Source organism: Chiloscyllium plagiosum, unplaced genomic scaffold (genome assembly GCF_037043375.1).
Source record: "Chiloscyllium plagiosum isolate Xiang-an unplaced genomic scaffold, Cpla_swu_hap1 HiC_scaffold_17, whole genome shotgun sequence".
Taxonomy (NCBI): domain Eukaryota; kingdom Metazoa; phylum Chordata; class Chondrichthyes; order Orectolobiformes; family Hemiscylliidae; genus Chiloscyllium; species Chiloscyllium plagiosum.
Window position 1 is genome coordinate 18,518,623 of NW_028270155.1, and position 23,334 is coordinate 18,541,956.

Consider the following 23,334-nt stretch of genomic DNA (forward strand, 5'->3'; position numbering starts at 1 on the left):
TCATTCTGTCCCTATGCTAATATCGCAGCTTTTCAGGCTGAATTTTGCAAATAAACACACACCCTTTACCGAGAATTGGCATACTGTTAAAGGAAAGGTATCTGTGAAGGTCTCACGTCTGATGCCTTTGGCATTCCGCCAAGGCAGATCAACAAGAAAGGAGAGGGGCATGGTCTCTTTAAATGGAAAGCTGGTGCACATATTTCAGATGTAAAAAGTTAATTGAGCTTCCTGTAAATTTGCCAAATGAGGGATTTAGAAGCACTGTTGTTGTCACAGTGACTTTGCCATCATTTGCACGGTTAGTTATCCATCTGCTCTCCCCACCTCCCTCCCTAGTCCCATTGGACGCAGTATTGCACTTGTCTGGATCGCTTTCTGCAGTCAGGTGTGATTGCACCCAACAGTCATCCAATAACACAGATGGCCCGGCTTTGAGCTTTTGATGTCAATTTTCACTTCCTGAATTATTAATCAGCCTGTTTGAGCTGCCTGGATGTGCTCAGTCTCACCTCTCCGAGCTCTCTTGGTGCCTGACTGCTGTTAACGTGCAGAGTGTTTTCCGATGCTGTGCAGCCTTGTAGCTCGAAGACTTCAAGAATTCTGAACGGCGTGATAAACAATGTTGGACAGAGAACCAGAGATAGCAGCATGTGGATTCGCCTGAGGGTGAAATCCTTACTTCGGGCAGCAAATAATCTCGTGCATGTCAGGCTCCCAACCTTGATGGAAAATAGTTCATGGGTACCAATGGTTCTGTTTAACAGATAACTCCATTCTCCCACAATGTCATTGATGTTAGAGCTTTACCACCATTTGGAGATTTGTTTCTTCCATCACATTAACAGCTTTCCTTCCCTCCACAATGCTTCCAGTGTTTTGTAATATATACAATGCTTTCGATGACCGAAACATGGGTTTACAATTCTTCTTTGCCTACACTGGAGAATGTAATTTGTCAGTGGCCCTGGATAACCCATTGGGCTACATGCTTCCCTGGCCAAACTGTGGAATTATATTCTCTGATTAGTTTATCCAGGACATTGGAATTCAGCGGTGATTCCGTAATGAACTTGCTGCATTTCCAACTCATGGACCCATGGTGTGTATTGAATAAGTATTCCTTTTTGGGAATTGGGGCTGTAATGTACATGCCACTGCCTTGGTACAGATGTATTGCAGTAGGGATAAAATACCCCTTCTTAGTCCTCTCATATGATTGTAATATGCTAACTCATTTCTTGGACTACTCAGATTTATTGTCCATCCCAAGCTGGCTAGAGTGCAGTTAACAGTCAGTCGTGTTGCTACAAGCCTGGAATCTATCGACTCGACATCAATGGCAGATTTTGTTAAGAGTGGGTAAAATTCTCACCATCTGCCCCATTGTGACCCAGTTTTCCCCTGTGTGGATGAGTTCAAAACTCTGGGGGCATATTTTTAAGGTGAGAGGAGGATGATTTAAAAAGGGCCGTGTGGTATCTTTTTCACACGCAGGGTGGTTCATATGTGGAATGAACTGCCAAAGGAATCATTGATGCAGTTGCAACATTTCAAAGACATTTGGACAGGTGCATGAACTGGAAAGGTTCAGAGGGATATGGGCCGTACACAGGTTTTGATCAGGAAACTCGGTTGGCATAAGTTGGACCGAAGGGTTTGTTTCCATGCTGTCTGATCCTATAAACTCCTAGCCCCCAGGACATTAAGCTGTGGTGCTGGATTAGTAGGCCAGTTACACCACAGCCTCCCTGGAGTGCCAACGTTGCTGTAGCCCACCTACTTTATGCCTTTAACAGGCTGTTGTATTATTATGTGAGCTAAGTGCCAGGAATCACTGCATATGAAAATTTTGATAAGTTGAACTAATTGGGTTGATCTCTTTATGGTGTGAATTTCTATGAAGGATGCTGTAAATGTGAAACACAGTTAGAATAAACAGTCACAACTGATGTTATTTTTTGCAACTGAGCTCTGTGGATGTGTTTAATTTAGAGTCCTTTGTAGTTCCTGACTGCCTCTAGGCAGTTCGTTTTGTGGAAGAAAAGACAACAACAGCAACTTGCACTTACAGAGCACCATTAGTGCAGAAAAATGCCCCAATTATCATCACAGAGTCATCAAAGAAGTAGACATTAATGTTAAGAAGGAGGGTATTAAGACAGACAATGGATAAAAGTAAATTTGTCATAGACTTATCAGACTGTAGAGCTGATCTCTCATTAGAGAGAGATGACTGGTGGTAGTTTAATCTGAGGGTCACCACGCCACAGATGACAAGAGAGAGATTGAGACGGAGAGTCATTTATGGTAACCTCAACTGGTGCAGGAATTGAACCTATGCTATTAGCATCACTCTGCAGCACAAATCAGCTGTCCTGCCAACTGAGCTAAAATTTTATTCAAAGGAAGAGGTAGAGAATTTTCAATTCAAAGTTTAGAACAGTGCTTCCCAAGTTAGGAGTTGGGACCTCAAATGGGGTCTTAGGAACATATGTAGGAATTAGCAATGGGATAGGCAATTCAACCCTTTGAGCCTGCTCCATCATTTAACATGATCATGGGTGATCTTATCCCAGTCTCAACCCCGCTGGAGTCACGAGCTAATATTTGGGGGTCCCGAATTGTGGGGCAGCAATGTGTGCCATACGGATCTGATAGTTACTGTACTTCCACTCTAACAGACCCATCTCTCACAACATCCCTCATCCACTCTCCCAGTTCTCACTGAAGGATCATGATAATGTTCAAGCTTTGGAATAGGATTTGCAATGAAGGGGTGGGGGGGAAGGGGTAAAGGTTTGGGACGCGTGGATTTGGAGCATGGGTGTAAGCAGCTTGGAGACCACCGGACATGGAAAGGGGAAATGATCAAGAGAAGAGAGGAAAGCTTGTTGGGTTTGTTGGCAGCAGATTCTTGCTCTGGAAGAGGTTAGAAAGGTAAGGCAGGAAGATGCCATGAAGAGAGACGAGCATTAGGATTAGAACCTTAATTTGATGTAGTACGTATCTGCAAGTCATTACAGACCAGCAAAGGAAATAAATGGACAGCACTTAGTGCACAACAAGATACAGGTAGCAGGGATGAGGGTTGGGATTAAAGTCTGAAGTTGACCAGAGTATGGGAGTGGGTTTTTGGTTGTCAATGTTGTGGCGAAACCAGAAATGGAAGTATGGAGTGGAAGTCTGAAGACTTACATTTTGGATGAAAGAATGCAAGGATACGATACAAAGTGAAGGGTACAATGCTAAGGAGGTTGCAGAAACAGATGGGACTGGAGGTATATGTATGGCAGAAGTAATTGGGGGTGACAGGACAGTTTGAGAGAATGGTTAATAAAATGTACAGTATTCTGGGCTTTATTAATAGAGGTGTAGAGTACAAAAGAAAGGAAGTCATGTTCAACCTGCATAACACCTGTGGCGTCTTTGGAATTGAGTAATCTAAAGGCCCAGATTAATCTTCTAGTTGGTGACAGGGATTCAAATCCCACCAATTAATAAATAGGCAATATCAAGATAAGTTGAGACAATGACAATTTTGGTTGATTGTACTGTGGTTCATGACTGCCCCTTTAGGCAAGGGAATCTGCCTTTTTTATTGACATGGACTACAAGTGACTGTGGTTTACTCTAAACGCTGGCCTTGACAGTACCAACCCAGCCCACGAAATGAATAAAGAAAAGGAGAATGTACTCAACTGAGGATCTGTCGTTGATGCCAGAATTGAGGAAAAATGAGAAAGTGTAGAGAAACCGCAGAAAAGATTTACAAGCATGATCCCAAGATTGAGGAATTTGTGCAATAGCTTGGAGAAGGTGGAACTGTGTTCCATGGAGAAGAGAAAGTTGAGAGGAAATTTGACAGAAGTATTTAAAATCATAAGGAGTGTGAATAAGATAGATCGGGAGAAACTGTTCCCATTAGTGGAGGGCTTGAGAACAAGAGGGCACAGATGTAACATAATTGGCAAAGGAAGCACGCCTGGAACAAGGAAAAGGCTTTTTCACGTGACAAGTGGTTAGACTCTGGAATGCTGCGCCTGAGAATGTGGTTGATGCATATTCAGACATGGCATTCAAAAGGTAATTTGATTATTATTTGGTAAGGAAGAATGTGCGGGAAAAAAGTAAGGGAGGGGCTCTAGGTACGTTGCTTCATCAGAGAGATAGCACAGATATGACAGAATGAATGACATCTTACTGTGGCGTAACCGTTCTGTGATTCTGAACCTTGTAATAGTAGATTTGTGGGGTCAGAAGCTGAGCTTCAGGGCTAGTCTCAGATGCCAAATCTGTGAATACAACCTTTTGGCCTCATTCAGGAGACCTTGTGTGAACTGAATGCTTTCAGCTTCCTTTTACAATGTGAGATGAAGCTAATTTAGCCACAAAGTACATTATCTGGTTGGAAGTATTAAGGGTCTCAAGACCTATGTACCACTGTGGCATGTGGCCAACTCTATTAAGGGAATAAAAACCTTTCTCTTCCAACAGTCCGTGAATCTAATATGAAGTGTTATATCTCCTACAATGTCTGTCTGACTTGTTACCTTATGAATATACTCAATAAAAATTGATTTTTATTTTAAGGCAGATTCTATTTTCTGGGACTTTCACAGACCTAAAATGAATATGATGTTTCATAATGTGAAGCCACTTGCCTGGAACTGCATTACAACATACACAAGGGGGTTCATTGCCTTTGCACAGTCTGAAACTGAAAGCCACAGACAGGTCATGTTCAAACTTTGGCATTTTCAGTGCAGGATGGCTACCTGCAAGAGTGTGTCATTATGTTCTTGCAACCAGTAAGTTATGATCTGCAATGATAAATATTGTCCTAATGTGCCCTGAAATCAGCTGAGAGTCTGTGCCAGGAATCCAAAAACAAAAGTCTACTTTATTACCCTGAGAAGACACAAAGAATTGCACACCACGGGCCAATACGTCATGGGTAATTGCCCAGTTGACTTCTTTCACGTGTTATGGTTTAAAGCTTAAAAACTTGGTTTGTCTAGGTTTACGTGGATTTTGTTTTTCGATCAATATCCAGAATGCACAGAGATATTGCAGCAGTTTAACACCATTCCTTCTTGCATCCATGCCAATGACACTAATGGACTCAGATCCTGAGACTGAGCTTCTCAAACCTGAAATATTAATAAGAACTTAAAGTGCAGGAGAAACTCAGCAGCTCTGGTAAAGTCTGTGGAAGGCGAAATGAAGTTAGCATTTTAAGTCCAATACAAGTCTTCTGGTGAATTTGGCTGTGTGCGTGTGAAGCATAAGTTCCACATTGTAGCCTGCCAACTTCCAGGTACACAAGGTTTGACATTGCTTGGGTTCCTGCAGACTTGGTGCTGGTGGAGTAAATTTTTAAAAAAATTAATTCATGAATCAAGCGTCACTGGCGGCACCACATTTATTGTCAGTCAGAATTGCCCTTAAGAAGGTGCTGGTGAGCAACTCAGACTGCTGTGAGGATGGGTGTTCCAAGTCTTTGACCCAGTGAGAATGAAGGAGCAATATAGTTCCAAAGTAGGATGCTGTGTGTCTTGGAGGGAGACTTTGCCCTGGAATGGTGTTCCCATGTGTTTACAGTCCTTGGTTTTATTGAAGGAGGCTTTATATGTTGAGAACTTCAGAAGTGGCACAGCGGTGATTTCACAAGGTGTACGTTATCGAGGAGATGCAGTGTATTAACGTAAATTGTAAATGTGGAACAAGGGGACACGAGCGTAAACATTGAAGACAATTTTAAGCTGGTTGACCTGAAATTTCTCTTCAGTCAAGAGAAACACAAGGACTGGAACTTCAGGTAGAGATAAAAAACGTGAGAATCATTTTAAAAACAGTTCTCGGTTGAAAGAGGGACACTGTAATGGATGAATTATCTTGACTAGGCCTCACTCAGCCATGTCTGTCTTGAGATGCTGCAAAGGACAAGATTCAGACCCCACCTGGAATTATTAGAGATGTAGTTACAGAGCCAACACTTAAGTATAGGAAGAGGAAGCACGTTGAGGGGTAGGGGAGGGAGATTATAATCAGTCCATAACCATAAGGGTTTGTGGCAACACATCGGCCTTCCTAGGTACAGCAGTCACACGACAAGCAGGATGTGGGTTTGTTTTAGCTCACGATTCAGTGCGCAGTGAATTGCTGGGGTTGGGGTGTGGCGAGATGGGGTTTGAATGTGACAAGTGGAACACAAGATGTTGTCCCAAGGGAAGGAGAAAAGGTTGCAAATCCTAAGGCCTTTTTATATGTGTGCATGCTCTCGGTGGAGGGGTAGGCAGCATTCTTGTCCGGAACACAGTTTAGTACAAACCTGGCAACCTGGTGTTTCCAGTAGGATATGTAGACTAACTTCCGGCATTCCAAGTGTAATTCATATAGAGATTGGATTTCCAACAGAGCCCAGCAAAGAGTCTACTCTTTAAAAAGAAAATGCTGGCAAATTCAGAGATTATGAGAGGCCACTGATGTAAGAAAGTATATATCATGTAAGATTGACTTTAATGGCTGTTCTATTTACAATTTACAAGGAGGCTAGGAAAGCATCCTTCTGTAACAAAGCAGTTGGGATTCAAAAGTAGAGACTGAGAAGAGTTGATTGTTTTGGTGAAGGTGGGGGGGGGAGTCACATAGAGTCACATAACATGGAAACAGATCCTTCAGTTCAACCAGTCCATGCCGACCATGTTTCCAACCCAAACCAGCCCCACCTTCCTGTGCTACACCCAGATCCCTCCAAACCCTCCTATTCATGTACTTACTGAAATGTCTTTTAAATGTTGTAACTGTACCTGCATCCACCACTTCCTCTGGCAGTTCATTTCACATACAAACCACTCTCTGTGTAAAAAAAGAGTTGCCCCTTATGTCCTTCTTAAGTCTTTCTGCTCTCACCTTAAAAATATGCCCCTTATTCTTGTACTGCCCTACCCAAGGGAAAGGACCCTTCCTATTCCTTATCTATGCCCCTCATGATTTTATAAACCTCTGTAAGACCACCCCTCAATCTCCTATGCTCCAGTGAAAGAAATCCCAGCCTATTGAATGATTCATATCTAACATTTTGTCAGAAAGTAAGTGACTGCACATCCCTGTGGTGTTAATGGAAGTGTGTTTATACTGATAGGCTTATGACAGTTATCATAAACATGTAAGGAAGGCAAATAGTTTACCTATTTAGATCAAATGACATGGGTGTTAGAATGAAAAGCCAGTTTAGTCTTGCTTCGAGAGAGATACCGAGCAGTTCAGGAAAAATCATCTCAGCAAAGGAGTTTAGTTCTTCAAACTTCCAAACCAGGAAAGTTTGGTTAGAAATCTTTGGGTCCTTGGAACTTAAGCTTTCAGGTTTATGGGAGGTTTATGTCGCCACTTGGTAAGTACTCACAGAATTGTCTCCAGGGTCCACAGCAAAGCAACTGAAAGGAATCAGTTCAGTTGATCATTGAAGAGTTAAGATAGGCAAATAATTTCTGGACTTGAGTCCCTGTAACAGATAGTGGCGGGAAATAGGTTAAGACTTTATCTTGCTGTGTAAGTTCATCTTTGATATACAGACAGCTAATTTTTCTTGTGAGTAAAACATCTGCTTTATTGTTTATGAAAATCTACAGTCTAATGTGCATATGGCTTAGTGACTAGGCTCCTAGTTGACTAAATAAACAAAAGCAAATTATGATCTATCAAGCCAGGTTTTATTGTGGGATGTGCCGTCCACTGGGATCAAAACAAAGTTAAATTGCATGTTGAAAAATATGTTTCTTATTTTTGTTTGCCACGTAGGGTGTATTGTCAAGATTTTTTTAATGGACATGGGACATTTTAGAGTCTAGAGTGTGGTGCTGGAAAAGCACAGCAGGTCAGGCAGCATCTGAGATGCAGGAAAATGGGGCAAAAACCCTTCATCAGGAATGAGGTTGGAAGCCTCAGGGGTGGAGAGATAAATGGGAAGGTGGTGTTGGAGTTGTTGCAGTTGGAGGAGTGGTGTTTGAGGGCTGAGGTGTGGGAAGTGGATGAGATACGCTGGAGGGCATCTTCAATCTTGTGGGAGGGGAAATTGTGGTTTTTATAGAAGGAGGCCATCTGGTGTGTTCTGTGGTGGAACTGGTCCTCCTGGGAGCAGATGCTCCCTCCACCCGCAAAATAGGACCGAACTCCCCTGGTCCTCACCTTCCACCCTACCAACCTCCATATACATCGAATCATCCTCTGCCATTTCCTCCACCTCCAAACGGACCCCACCACCAGGGATATATTTCTCTCCCCACACCTATCTGTTTACTATAAAGACCATTCCTTCCACGTCTACCTCATTAGGTTCATGCTCCCCCCTCCCGTGCAAACAACCTACCCTCCCCTCCCCTCCCCTCCCCTTCCCTCCCGGCACCGACCCCTGCCACCACAGGAATTGCAAATTCTGTGCCCACACCTCCCCCCTCACCTCCATCCAAGGCCCCAAAAGAGCATTCCATATCCATCTAAGTTTCACCTGCACTTCCAGACATGTCATTTACTGTATCCATTGCTCCCGATGCGGTCTCCTCTACACTGGGGAAACAGGACACCTACTCAGAGCACTTCAGAGAACATCTCCAGGACGCCTGCACTAACCAACTCCATCGCCCCGTGGCCGAACACTTCAACTCCCCCTCCAATCCGTTGAGGACATGCAGGTCCTAGGCCTCCTCCATCGCTGCTCGCTCACCACCTGACGCCTTGAGGAAGAAAAGCTCACCTTCCTTCTCTGGACCCTCCAAACCCATGGCATCAATGTGGACTTCACCAGTTTCCTCTTCTCCCCTCCCCTCACCTTATCCCAGTTCCAACCTTCCAGCTCAGCACCGCCCTCATGACCTGTCCATCTTCCTTCTCACCTATCCACTCCACCCTAATACCTTTAGCCCCACCTCCATCCACCTATTGCACTCTCAGCTACTTTTCCCCCTAGCCCCGCCCCGCCCCTTCCCACCTTGCTCCCCCCCCTCCCATTTATCTCTCCACCCCCGAGGCTTCCAGCCTCATTCTTGATGAAGGGCTTTTGCCCAAAACGTCGATTTTCCTGCTGTCTGACCTACTGTGCTTTTCCAGCACCACACTCTCAACTCTAATTTCCAGCATCTGCAGTCCTCACTTTCGCCATGGGACATTTTAGCTTTGTTTTTGAGTATTTGGTCGCAACGGCTTTTCTTAAAAATAATGGCCACCATTTCAGATTGTCCGTGGGGAGATAAGAATGCAGGCCACTGATATCCTGTTGAATCCACTTTCCCTAAGCTTAAAGGTAGACCCATTAACCAATGATAACTGTGATTACAATGGTGCCAACACAGGCTTAAGGACCTGCTACTGCATAAACATTGGAGCTGAAACTTTATTGCTGGAACAGCACAGCAGGTCAGGCAGCATCCAGGGAACAGGAGATTCGACGTTTCGGGCACAGGCCCTTCTTCAGGAAGGATTCCTGAAGAAGGGCCTGTGCCCGAAACGTCGAATCTCCTGTTCCCTGGATGCTGCCTGACCTGCTGTGCTGTTCCAGCAATAAAGTTTCAACTTTGATCTCCAGCATCTGCAGACCTCACTTTCTCCTTAAACATTGGAGCTACCTCACAGACATTGACCTCCCAGTTTCCGACTTGAAATGATACCAAAATAAACAGCAACTTAAGGCAGGTTATCCCTCGTCACCTGGTGCACAAAGTGTGCAAAGTTGAAGCAGAATCTCATCTAACTTCGCAGCTATTTCATTCGAGGTATATGCATTAATGAACAGTTTACTTGCATCACCCTGATAAACACCACTCCCACAATTTCCCAATAAATAGGTTCTTATTATGGTTAGGACATATCTATTGCCTTGCATTAGTGAAGCCATTTTAATTAATAGGCTGTGCAGCAACAGCAGGGAATTTTAAGTTTCCAAAGGCAGTTTATTAAAGTAAATAGAAGGCTGCTATGAACTAGCAGTAATTATTTGACGAGGGCAGAGTGGTACTAAGTCATTTGACAAGGTTCCTCATGGGATACTGGTTAGCAAAGGTTAGATCTCACAGAATACAGGGAGAACTAGCCATTTGGATACAGAACTGGCTCAAAGATAGAAGACAGAGGGTGGTGGTGGAGGGTTGTTTTTCAGACTGGAGGCCTGTGACCAGTGGAGTGCCACAAGGATAGGTGCTGGGTCCTTTACTTTTCATCATTTATATGAATGATTTGGATGTCAGCATAAGAGGTACAGTTAGTAAGTTTGCAGATGACACCAAAATTGGAGGTGTAGTGGACAATGAAGAAGCTTACCTCAGAGTACAGTGGGATCTTGATCAGATGGGCCAATGGTCTAAGGAGTGGCAGATGGAGTTTAATTTAGATGAATGTGAGATGCTGCATTTTGGAAAGGTAAATCTTAGCAGGACTTCCACACTTAATGGTAAGGTCCTGGGGAGTGTTGCTGAACAAAGAGACCTTGCAGTGCTGGTTCATAGCTCCTTGAAAGTAGAGTCACAAGTAGATAAGACAGTGAAGAGGGTGTTTGGTATGCTTTCCTTTATTGGTCAGAGCATTTAGTACAGGAGTTGGGAGGTCATGTTGCGGCTGTACACAACATTAGTTAGGCCACATTTGGAATATTGTGTGCAGTTCTGGTCTCCTTCCTATCGGAAGGATGTTGTGAAACTTGAAAGGATTAGAAAAGATGTACAAGGATTGTTGTCAGGGTTGGAGGATTTGAGCTGCAGGGAGAGGCTGAACAGGCTGGGGCTGTTTTCCCTGGAGCGTTGGAGGCTGAGAGGTGGCCTTATAGAGGTTTACAAAATTATGAGGGGCATGGATAGGATAAATAGACAAAGTCTTTTCCCTGAGTCCAGAACTAGAGGGCATAGGTTTAGGGTGAGCGGGGAAAGATATAAAAGGGATCCAAGGGGCAGCTTTTTCATGCAGAGGGTGGTGTATGTCTGGAATGAGCTGTCAGAGGAAGTGGTGGAGGCTCGTACAATTACAGCATTTAAGAGGCATCTGGATTGGTATATGAATAGGAAGGGTTTAGAGGGATATGGGCCAAGTGCTGGCAAACGGGACTAGATTAGGTTAGGATATCTGGTCGGCATGGACGAGTTGGACCAAATGGTCTGTTTCCATGCTGTCTGTCTCTCTGACTCTATGACAATAGCGCAGTTGTTTGTTGTGGCAGAGAAAATGAATACAGTGCCCAATTCCACATACCATATGAGGAGCAGAGATAATTGAGTTTTATATAATCCTGCTTTTGATGTGTTTAACAATTTTTTTTTATGATTTAAATGTATTGACACAATTTCGGCAAACTGAACAACTAAAGTCAGCTTTTGCACAGAATTTATCAGTTGCAATTTTTTTAAAAGGACTCAGGCAGCATGGAGGCAAAAGATTTTTAATTTAGAAGGGTGTCATGTGGCGGCACAGGCTTGGTGGGCCGAAGGACCTGTTCCTGTGTTGTACTGTTCTCTGTTCTTTGTTTTGTCGAGTGCACACATCCCAGCTCAATGGGCAAACACAGTGTAAATTGTTTCATTGAGCAGGCCAGAGGTCCCAGAGCTGTCCCCGATCTGAGAGCAAGCTTGTTACTTAGTTGGGATAGAGGTGCATGTGGTGTCAATGTTTCACTGAGATAGGAGTGGCTACTGTATAGTTTGTTATTATTACACTCATATATATCTTACATTAATATTTAATATACATGTCAAAGTGTCAGCTATGACTCGGTAGCAGAATTAAGACCAAAGTTCAAGCTATGCTCCATTAACAAACCATTTCATGTCCTAAGGAACTGTTGCTTTTGCATAAAGTCCTGCACTTTTGGCTGGTGATGATGGTTTAATGATAATGTCACTGGACTACAAGGCCAGTCTAGTGCTGTAGTGACATGGTTTCAAATCCCACTCCAACATTTGGTGGAATTTAAATGCAGTTAGTGAAATTGTGGCAATAATAGTGACCAGGAAGTTATCCAATGAATTTATCTGGTACTGCAGTACCCCATAAGGAAGGAAATCTGCCACTCTCACCTCTCCTGACCTATTTGTAAATTTTGACTTTGCACTATAGCATTGTCCATTATAAGAGTGATTAGACTTCAAAAGTACACTCAGTTCAACAAATACTATAGGAAAGATGCCCTGAAACTTAAACGGGTTCAGAAAAGATTTACAAAGATGTTGCCAGGGTTGGAGGGTTTGAGCTATAGGGAGAGGCTTAAACCGGCTGGGACTGGTTTCCTTGGAGCATTTGAGGCTGAGGAGCGACCTTATAAACTTAGGGAGGAAGAGATAGGGTGAGGTCACTGGTGTCACAGAATTAAAGTGAAAGGAAGTTATTAATAAGAGAATGTAGGTCAGCACTGTCTTTTCCCCGGGGTAGGGGAGTCCAAAACTAGATGGCATAGGTTTAAGGCGAGAGGGGAAAGGTTTAAAGGGTCTTAAGGGACAACTTTTTCACGCAAAGGGTGGTGCGTGTTTGGAATGAGCCTCCACCAGAGGAGGCTGGTACAATTACAACATTTAAAAGGCATCTGAATGGGTACATGAATAGGAAGGGCTTAGAGGGATATGGGCCAAATACTGGCAAATGGGACTAGATTAATTTAGGATATCTGGTAGGCATGGACAAGTTGGACTGAAGAATCTATTTCTGTACTGTACATGTCTGTGACTCTAACTTCAGACCATACACTCTGTCCTTCATTTTGTCCTGCCTCTCACAAAAGTACCTGGCTTACTTGGTTGTGCTTTCAGCAGTGCTGACCTACATTCTCTTATTAACCTCTACTCTGGACCTAGCCCACTCCTCTGTAACCAAAAATCACTTCCTTTCACTTTAATTCTGTGACACCAGTGACCTCTAATTTGCCTCACTCTCTAACCCTTCCTTGACCTCTCCCTTCTGTTCCACTTGCTCCTCATTTCTTTCCTAGTGTGTCAGCCAAAAATCCATTACTTTCCGACCTCTCTCTCCAGTTCCTAAGAGGAGTCACATCAGGCTCAGAATATTAACTTTGTTCTCCTCACCACAGATGCTGCTGAACCTGCTGAGTTTCTCCAGCACTTTCCGTTTTCATTTTGGAAGGACCTCATTGACTGCTATGTGCTTTTTCTTGTGGGTAGGTGGTGGTGCTGAGGTTGTGATAGGTGCTACATAAGTACAAGTTCTTTATTAACCTGAAAGAAAGACTTGCATTTAAATAACACCTACTGGTCCAAATTGCATTAACATTTCACCCTACCAGAGCTGCATTGGAAGAATGCTATACTTTTGCTAGACTTAACAGGATCAGTGGGTAAGAATGGGGGGGGAGCTTGGTAGAGGTTATGTTATCTCTACCCCTTAACAGATAATCTTAACACTAAAAATAACCAGTCACCCACAAAAGGGTTTGCTCTGTGTGTGTGTGTATGTGTGAGAGAGAGAGAGAGAGAAAGAAAGTGTTTCAAGTGACACAGGGCTTTTGAAACAGCAAACCTGCTATGTGGCTAATTGCAGGAATTGTGACGGGGTAGTTAATCTCTCGGTGGTGCCAACACACAGCACAGCCCAAATGGCATTGACAGCAGCTGAAAGGCAGTCCATTGCCACAATCTTAAGACTGGGACATAGTTCCCAGCCATGCAAAATAACAGGTCTCTTACCACCCTCGTCTTAAATCATTGTACTTGCAGAAGTTGCTTACCGATTTCCTGTACAAATAATGGCTTGTGGTACATTAGCTGAAGGTATTTGACTGATGTGCAAGATAAAGCAAGCCGGCAGTGCCATGCATGACATTTGCCTGTGTAACACAATCTTAACAGAATCCCTACGCTATTCCTGATGGCAACTGTTCTGCTGATTTGACTAATTGCAGCAAAGCCTTTTGTTGTAACACTGATTTATTTTATATATATATATTTAAAATGTCAATGTCAGTCTTTTTCTTTTGGGGAGGTGGTGGGGTTGGTCGATTTCCATTCTGGAACCTAGCAGCAGGGACGTGTGTATGTGTGTGTGTGTTCAGACAGCCTGGCATTCTCTGAGGGAATACACGCAGACAACCTTCCAAACAATGGGCCTCCAAAGTGTAGCAGCTGATAATAGGGACTGCTCGACCTCGGAGGTCACAGGCAAATAAATGGGCCAGATGCTTAGCACTTGTGTTTTCACGGCCCCGGAGCAGATAATTTCGCTCAATTCCGCCTTCCTACTTTTAAGCACCACCCCCCCCCCCCCAGCCAAACATACAATCTTGCAACAACTAAAAAAAATCTTTCAGCAAGCCTGGAGCGCTGGCGCTAGTGTGTGAGGGAGATTAGTGATTCCTTATCGCGTCTCTCTTGCTGTAGCTGCTGATACAGACTCAGACACCCAGTGAGCTGTTAGTCGCTGCGTGCCTGGGGATCCAAGGTTCGAAACTGTGCAGCGACCTTTTACATTTTATTTAAAATTTTTAAAAGTTGAGGTTTTTGACAGAAATAGAGATGGGTGCTTTGCATGGGAAAAAAAAACACACAGACTAGGTATCAGCTCAAAACAAAAATCTTTGCCCGATGACCAAAACAGAGGATGTGGGTTTTATTTTCGCAATGCATTTGCTCATAGAGCTTTTTGATGTCAAAGTAGTTTGGGCAGGAATGATGTATTCTTGTGGTCGTTTGTGTGTCTGCATTTTAACCCGAGTGGCTGCTATGTGAACAACCCTTCCTCTCAGGCTCGTTAACTCGTTGTTGTCAGCGTCCTCCCGCCTCTCTCTCTCTCTATGTGTTTCGTTCTGTAGAGTCTGATGAAAATAATGTGATTTATCGGAAGGAACCCCCCAGGTTGTGCCTCTGAATTAAGTGGGTCTGTTTGGAAGTGTTCAGAAGGGATTTTTTGAAAGTATGTTCGGTCTGACCTGGAGTGAAAGTTTATTTATTTTGCAAAAATAAAAGTGAGCTGGAAGATTGAGTCTCGTGTCCCCCCTCACATTAACCTCTTCCTGGTTTGTCACTTGGAGGTAGTTATTTTCCACTGTTTAGTCCCTCCTCTCTCTCTCACCCACACACATTGCTCCGTCAGCCGGCTTCCCCGTGTTACTGCTCGTCTCTGAGTTGATGTTAAGGGAGGACAGGATGGGTGTTGAGCTGCAGCTTTGCTGCTAACTCTCCCTCTGGTTATCTGGCTAATTTAAACAGCGGACTTTCCCTCTGTGCGTGGCTCACAGGGTGGCGTATGCCCAGTCAGAGAAACATTTTGGCGGAGTATCGTTTTATACTCGACATCGGGAAGGAAGCGAAGGTTCTCTGAGCCCTGGACCGAGGGGTGCTGAACAGATGCCGCCGGCTTTTCTAACCTCACTCTTTCATTAAGAGTGACAAATCTGCTGTCATTCAAGCAGACTCGCCAATTTACAGCTAATGATTCCTGCATGAAGATTGATCGACGGCTGCGGTGTGTGTGTGTGTGTGGGAAGAGGAGGAGCGAATTTCTTCCCCTGTTTTTGTTGTGTGTGTGTTTGTTCCTGTGCTGTCTGTGCCCAAGGAGGTGAGCTGTGGAGCCCAGGGGCAGGAGGACCGAGGAGAGCTCCAGAGTGTGTTAGACCAGCCCCGGAGGGCTGCCTGAGCCAGCTCTGACTCCTCTTCCCTCTCTCCTGAACCCCAGCGTCTGTGCTGCTGCTGCTGCCCCTCCGACCTTGGCATTCCGATGACTGAGTGGAACAGAAGCAGCGGATCCCCTCAAGTCTCACCTGAAGCAGAAAAAAAAATGAATGTTTCCTCACGATCTTAACCACTGTGCCTTTGGCACTATCCCCTCAACCCTTATTCTTTTTTTTCTTCTCATTTTTGTTTTGAAAGCAAGGGGATGGCAGCTGTTCAGGGGCGTCAGAGTGTTATTAGTGGTCAGTTGAGCACAATGTGGATCTGGGACTGACAGTCTGATTGCTGTACTCAATGACAAGAACACCTTGATCTCTGGACCTGTACAACTCATTCATGCTTGCTGCTCTCCTTTGGTCAGGAACAATGGCACTGTAAGTTAAAACCATGTTTGGACTGAAGCCACCACTCTACTACCTCCCAGGTAAGACACGTCAACAGCTACCGTTCTTTGCCTATGCCTCTATTTCTAAGCACAGTTCCTTCTTTTATCACCATGTCAGCCTGTTACCATTCGCCAGCCGGAGGGTTTTTGCTTCCTCCAACGCTTTTGTTTCTGCCCCCACACTCCCCCCGCCCCCACCACCCGAATCCTGACACACACACACACACACACACAATCTCTCTTTTAAAAAGCTTCTGTCTGTTTTATTTAGCAGTGCATTTTTAAAGCACTTGGGTAATCTGACTTTTTTTTTAAGTGGGCTGGGAGTTACGATCAGTGAATGCCCTCTCCGTGTGGCTTGGGGAATTCTGATTGTGGGTCCACAAACGAACTGTGGCCAATAGAGCTCCTTTTATTTCCCCTCAGTGGCGCATTAACTGGCTCGTGGGAAGAAATTCCGTAATGGTGTTGGTTTCACCTCACCGCAGATTCCCAAGCACCCATCTCTCACACTCTCTCCACCCTTCTCTGTCTCTGTGGTCTGCCTTTACTCAACAACTACTCTTCCTTCTGTTGTTTAGATTGAGATGGCTCACTAGAGCCGGGGCAAATACAACTCCAGTTATACTGTTACCCTTCACTTTTGTCCCAAGATTGCATTCTTGGCCAGCTTCTTTCCTCTTTTAGACAAAATTATTGGGATCACTTTCCAAATCTTTGCTGCCAGCAGCTTGCTTTTCATAGTAGTAATTTTGTTAATCCGACATCAGATAGAGAATGAGTTGGAATATCCTCAGACTGTTTGAACTTAATGGCAAAATTACTGTTGTTACCTTTATCCCTCGCATGGCTACTCACTCAGGCTAATTATCTGATATGCACCCCAAAACTTTGTTTCAAACCTCATCCCTTGTCTAATATAGCACTTACACAACATTTCAACTACTTTACCCCATCTCAGTTCTACTGATGTTTGAGCTCTCGCATCCATGTTCACTATTTCTGTGCACTCAATTTCTTTAGTTCGCAATGTTCTGGATTTCCATTAGTCTGTCAGCTGGAACCTTTACTTTGTCAACCGTCAATGACTCCCAGTCCCCAGCAAATTGAAAATCTCTGTCTCAGTAAAAAGTCTGTCCTATTCCTTGCCTTCTGTAACCTCCCCATGATTTCAGTCTGTCTCACATCCTTTCATTCTCTGACTCCAGTATCCTCCTTCCCACTGCTCCATGCTAACCTTTAAATAGATACTAGTGTTGCCAGCGATGGAAGAATTATTTGGTAATCTTTACTCCTTTCAAAGCCTCCCACTAAACTCAAGTATAATGCACACCAAATGATTTATTCTACTTTCAAAGCAAAGCTGGTTAAAATTTGCGAAAAGATGCGTTCAAGTGTATCCAACTAAGATTGATTTTTAACATGAATGTACATACCATAGTGAGTATTCTTACATCATTATTATTAGTCATAATAAATACAAATGGAGTTTAAGATGAACGTGACCTTTGGAAAAAAATGAATAAACAGTCAACAAATGAAGTAGGCAAAAGTGAGGACTGCAGATGCTGGAGATCAGAGTCTAGATTAGAGTGGTGCTGGAAAAGCATAGCAGATCAGGCAGCATCCGAAGAGCAGGAAAATCGACGTTCCGGGCAAAAGCCATTCCTTATGAAGAGCTTTTGCCCAAAACGTCGATTTTCCTGCTCCTCGGATGCTGCCTAACCTGTTGTGCTTTTCCAGCATCACTCTAATCTAGTCAACAAATGAAGTTCACTGAGATTTTGGATTTTGACAGCTGGCAGGGATGTGTCCTCTTGCAAGAGAATCTAGAACTGGGGTTACTGTTTAGGAGGTCAGCTGTTTAAAACTGAGATGAGAACTTTTTTTCTCAGAGAGTTGAGAGGTTTGGAGGCAGTGGAAGCATATTTTGAAGGCAACGGTGATAGATTCTTGGTATGCAAGGGGGTGAAGGGTTACCAGGAAACCTAATTGTGGAGGAATCAGAACAGCCATGATCTGATTGAACGGTGGATCAAAATTGAAAGGCTGTTATGGCCCCAACCTACTCCTATCTAGTATATCTGTATCTCAGAAAATTGTTTTGTGGTGCAATGGTAATGTTCCTACTTCTGAACCAGGAGACCCAGTTTCAAGTCCCACCTGTTCCAGAGGTGCATACCAACATTTCCAAACAGTTTGATTAAAAAATATCGAAGAAATTTGTGAGGTGGAACTCACGCTTCATTCCCATCATGGTGTTCATGTTTCTTTTTTGCAAGTATTTATTGTCTCTTGGTTTGATCTCCACTAAATCTAAGTATTGATGTGTGTCTATTTATTTTGATGGATGATTTTGTCGAGTATTAACTGACTTCATGTTGTCATCTTCACCTGTAACTTGCATAGCGAGCCACTTCTTGGTTTTGAAATGATCATTTGACAGGTAGCAAGTAGGGAACGGTGAGGGAGTGGTGAGAAGCTAGTTCTTGTGAATCAGGCTCTTAATGCTCTACAAAAGTAAAATATCGTGGATGCTAGAAATCTAAAATAAAGATATTCTAAAGAAGTTACATCAGACTCCAAACGTTAATTCTGTGTCTCCCTCTTCCTCTCCTCCGTCTCTCCCACCCTCCCCCTTCTTCCCCAACTCTTTCCCTCCCTCTCCCCCCTCTCTCTCTCCTCTGTTTCCTCTCCCTCTCTCCTCCTCATTCTCTCTCTCTCCTCTCTCTCTCTCCTCTTCCTCTCTCTCTCCTCTCTCTTCCCCGTGATTCTCTCCCCCCCACCGCCGCGCTCTCTCTTCCCCTCCCACTCTCTCTCTTCCCCTCCCACTCTCTCTCTTCCCCTCCCACTCTCTCTCTCAACCCCACCCCCACCCCACCCCTGTAACCACTGCTGCTGGACTGGTTGACTTGCTCCAACAGTTTCTTATTTCTTACCACTGTAACTCTGACTTTTAAGATTCTCCTTTCTTGACCTAGGTAAAGAATGGCATGTTATAGCTAAATAAGATATTCATTGCCAAAGAATGACCACTTACATTAAGAAAAAAAGTATTTTTCATTCTCTCAACTCAAAGTTATTTGAAAGTCTAGGAATGATGCATTTGTTTTAAGCTTGAAATCTGTGATATCTCATTCTGCACAGTCAGTGCAATGTGATGATGAGAGTGCTATTAGTAATCAGCAAAGAAAATAAATTGTCAATTAATAAAACCTTGGTGAGCCTAACTAAAATTGTGATTCGAATCCCTTGGTAATACACACCAGGAATTGCAGCTGCAATTTGAAAGACACGCCGGATTATAAGTCTATTATCTTCCTTTCTCCATCCCTTCCTCTGGCCCCTTCCCCACATGCCCACTCATACATCTTCATGGTCACTCAAATTTTGGAATATTTTTAAAAGACGTAATATTTAACTCATTTAGTTTCTCCCTCCCCTCTTTCTGTTTCTTCATTCAAAGTATCTTGATTATTTCAGTGCTTGGGGATAAATTTAAAGATCTTATTCTGCGTTTTGAGACCTGCAGCCAGCAATATCCTCCTGTCATTGCTTCAGGAAGAGACACGCTGATGTTCGGATATGATTTAAATCATTTTGTTGAGGGACTTTCTACTGAGTGTTGAAACATGATACACTTCAGTAATTATTAAAAACTAATCTTCCCAAGTTAACAGCACTTAGCAGGTCTGCACTTCTAAATATCTTCAAAGCTTTTCCTTTCAAATAGAAAGGGGCATCATTTATTTAAAGCATTGATAACATGAGAGCAACCAATGCCAACATCTCTGTTTTAGTAGCAGCAATGCTTAAAAATGGCAGTGAGTTAAGAAAGCCAGTCAATAACCTTGTAAAATCATAAAGTACAGCATTCACACTGAATACTGACTATCCTTCCAGTGTGTAAATGTTGTTTTGCAAAGAACTCTGGATTCAAAGAAAATTGTTTTGTAAATCTGGTTTCAATGCAGTTCAGACAATCAGCAGACTGAGTAATACTATGAAGGAAAGACTCCTCTGATTAGAATTCATTTCCAATCCCTTGACAACCTTCAATATATTCTCAAAGGTAGTGGCAAAGGGCAGTACGGTGGCTCAGTTGTTCGCACTGCTGCCTCACAGCGCCAGGGTCCCGGGTTCAGTTCCACCCTCGGGTGACTGTCTGCGTGGAGTTTGCGCATTCTCCCTGTGTCTGTGTGAGTTTCCTCTGGGTCTCCAGATTCCTCCCACAGCCCAAAGATGTGCAGGTCAGGTGAACTGGCCATGTTAAATTGCCCATGTGTGGGTTAGATGCATTAGTCAGGGATAAATATAAGGCAGGGAAATGGGTCTGGGTGGGTTACTCTTTGGAGTGGCCTTGTTGAGCCAAAGAGCCTGTTTCCACACTTTAGGAATTTGAATTCTAAAGCTAAAGAGCTGTAGACTTGGCAAGGTTCAAATTCTTCCCAGTTTCCATTGGAACTATCTCTCCTTTATGCAATCTGGAAATTAATTTTTGTCCTCAGTGTCTGGGAAAACATGAATTATAATCAGGATATTTTGGAGCATAGTTCATGATGTGTTATGTATGCTGTTCTTACACTGGTTTCTTGCAAAGCTTAAAAATGTATCGAAGCCAGAAATGGACAAAACAAAATTTCCATAAAACTTTGACTAGTTTCTGCCCTTCAGTTGTGGGCTATAAATACTTGAAGAGTTTCCCCACTCCAATGAGCTGGATGTTCCAGAAAGTCTCTGAGCCAGAAGTCTCTGCCTCTCTCTGCACTGACACAGCAGTAAGGAGGGTCAAGTTGACTTCAGACTGTGAGTTTCTGCACTTCTCAATATCCAATGACCATCCTACGCCTGTTCAAATGTGGATATTCAGGGGGTAGAGCTTCGCACCCACTTCTCCAGCACGATGACTAAAGGCTATGCTTGCATTTGTGGATTAGATTGACCCAGGACAAATGGCCATCTTGACAAAGTGCAGCACCAGCCTGTGACAGGTGTTAACTCTCCAACAGGAAGACAACGGTCAGCCTTGAGGTAAAGGGACAGGGTGGAAATAGGCAGGCCAAAGGTCGAATATGTGTCCCCAGTCAATGCCTTAGAGAAAAAGAGAAGTTGCTGATGTACCACTAAATATCATTTGATCTTTGTATACATACATATTGACAAAAGCAGCTCAGTTCTGTACAGTAACATATGAACAAACAAACAAACTTAGGTGTTTGACTCTTCAACAAACAAATGAAGTAGTTCTGACTTATACAAGATTACAGTTATGTACACTGAGGCTTCAGGAGGGTCAGATAACTGAACGGACCCCCATTTAACTTCAGAAACACAAAGATAATTTTATGAAATAAGTATATTTTTGGAATTAAAATAAAACTGAGTACCATTTGATTCCAGGTTTGAGTTTCTACTCGGTCACGTTAGCAAGTTGAAGCAATGTGCTGGAGAAACCTGGCAGGGTTTGTGGAGAGACAGAAATAAAGTTAATATTTTGAGTCCAATATGAATTGGAATTTTTCACCAATCTTAGCTGAAGTGAACTGTGTGTACATTCAGCACCCATGCAAAAGGGAGGAAAAAATCCCACATGCCAGGCAACTGGTCTGGGTCTTTAAGGCAACAGTTTAACAATCCTTGGTCATTTTTACCTCTTCACAACCAGTGATTCAGGAATTCAGCAAGAGGGTCCTGCATGGAGGGGTGAATACTGTTTTACAGAGACCACCTCTGCAAATCCTGTAAAATGACCAAACGCTAAAATCATGACGTGTCTTCAATGTTTTTATTTGACTTTGAAAGTTTTTGGGTGATTTTTATCTTCCTAACAAATGCAATTTCTCAGTACAGAAAGTAAATGCTGAACAATTTCAGGATCTTCTATTGTCTACTGAACTGAAGAAAATAGTTTAGTAATTCAGATACAGGTGGATGATTCACACTGGTCTTGGCTCGTTGCTGCTAAATAGGGCGGCACAGCGCCAGAGACCCGGGTTCAATTCCCGCCTCAGGCGACTGACTGTGTGGAGTTTGCACATTCTCCCCAAGTCTGCGTGGGTTTCCTCCGGATGCTCCGGTTTCCTTCCACAGTCCAAAAATGTGCAGGTTAGGTGAATTGGCCATGCTAAAATGGCCGTAGTGTTAGATGCAGGGGTAAATGTAGGGGAATAGGTATGGGTGGGTGCGCTTCGGCGGGTCGGTGTGGACTTGTTGGGCCGAAGGGCCTGTTTCCACACTGTAAGTAATCTAATCTAATCTAATCTATGTCAAGCCCGGATTATGAAGAAAACCTAGTAGCTCTGAAAGACAGTGATTTTTTTTCTACCAATATTTAACAGCTATATTTTACTGAGAAACCCAGGGAGCTCTTGTGGGTTCATTAGTCATCTGATGTGTTGCTGAGCTCCTCAGCCAAGTTGGGGTTTCGAGTCAGTGTGGGCTGAGTTTGCTGTGCTCAGCTGGGTTAGTGGTGAAGGAGTTGCAGTTGACTTCAAAGATCCCATTTCTATTCGCTGGGCAGCGATGCCTGCTCCTACCTGCACCTGTATGACCATCAATGCTGGTGAGATTGAGGAGATGTGCGAGTTCCCCCTCCCCCTCAAAGCAGCTGCACTCTGTTATAAAGTCCAAAGTAGTAGAGGCACAAATTGATATGAATGCATCTGCCCACGCCATGACTAAATCTGCATTTCGCTTCTGTCGCATCTCTTGTCGGTGCTGGAACTATGCTCGGTTGCTGTGTTTCAACCTCCCTGGCCACCATCCCTATAATTCCAGGCACATTGCTGCTGCCTTCCTACTGTTGTTGCACAGTTAAGATGGGACATCCAAGTGGCTGCTTGCTGCAAATGTCAAAGGTGCAAACTCCATCTGGCAGCACTGGCAAAGCGAGCAATGGGCCGCTACCAGATTGTGAGACAAACCGCTGATGGGCTGGCCACCTCAAAATAGCCCTCTGACTGACACAGTTTCCACGATGAGGTCACTCTGCTGTCTTTCGGAAGGTTGGACAGCTCTACTCTAGGTCAGCTTTCAACCTTTTAGATCTGTAACCACTTCAGATGTGGCAGGGAGGGATAAAACATGGAGCCATCCAGTTAACTTCTGGTTGCATTTATTTTATTGGACAAAGGCAAGATGTTTGGCCTGCTTTCTGGCGCAGTATCTCAGGGATCTTGTGGGGGTGTTGCTCATTCTCCCTGGAGTTTTGTATCTGCCGCACAGTCTTGCACCTCACTAAAGCTGCTTTTGAGATGCCACAGCTCCGGCTGCAGCACACTGTGTCTGTCTCTCTTT

At 43.7% G+C, this 23,334-nt stretch overlaps 1 protein-coding gene across 9 annotated transcripts in view; it reads left to right on the plus strand.

Annotated features, from left to right (window-relative positions):
• gse1b (Gse1 coiled-coil protein b) overlaps positions 1-23,334 on the plus strand; it is a 693,846-nt gene that overhangs the window by 510,868 nt on the left and 159,644 nt on the right. The window contains exon 1 of one of the 9 annotated variants that reach the window (XM_087995726.1): positions 15,118-16,077. The exons of the other annotated variants lie outside the window; for them this stretch is intronic. Within the exon in view, the coding sequence (XP_087851852.1) occupies positions 16,041-16,077 (37 nt within the window). The 5' untranslated portion in view covers positions 15,118-16,040. Of the gene's footprint in view, positions 1-15,117; positions 16,078-23,334 lie in introns of those variants that run through there. 9 annotated transcript variants of the gene reach the window in all.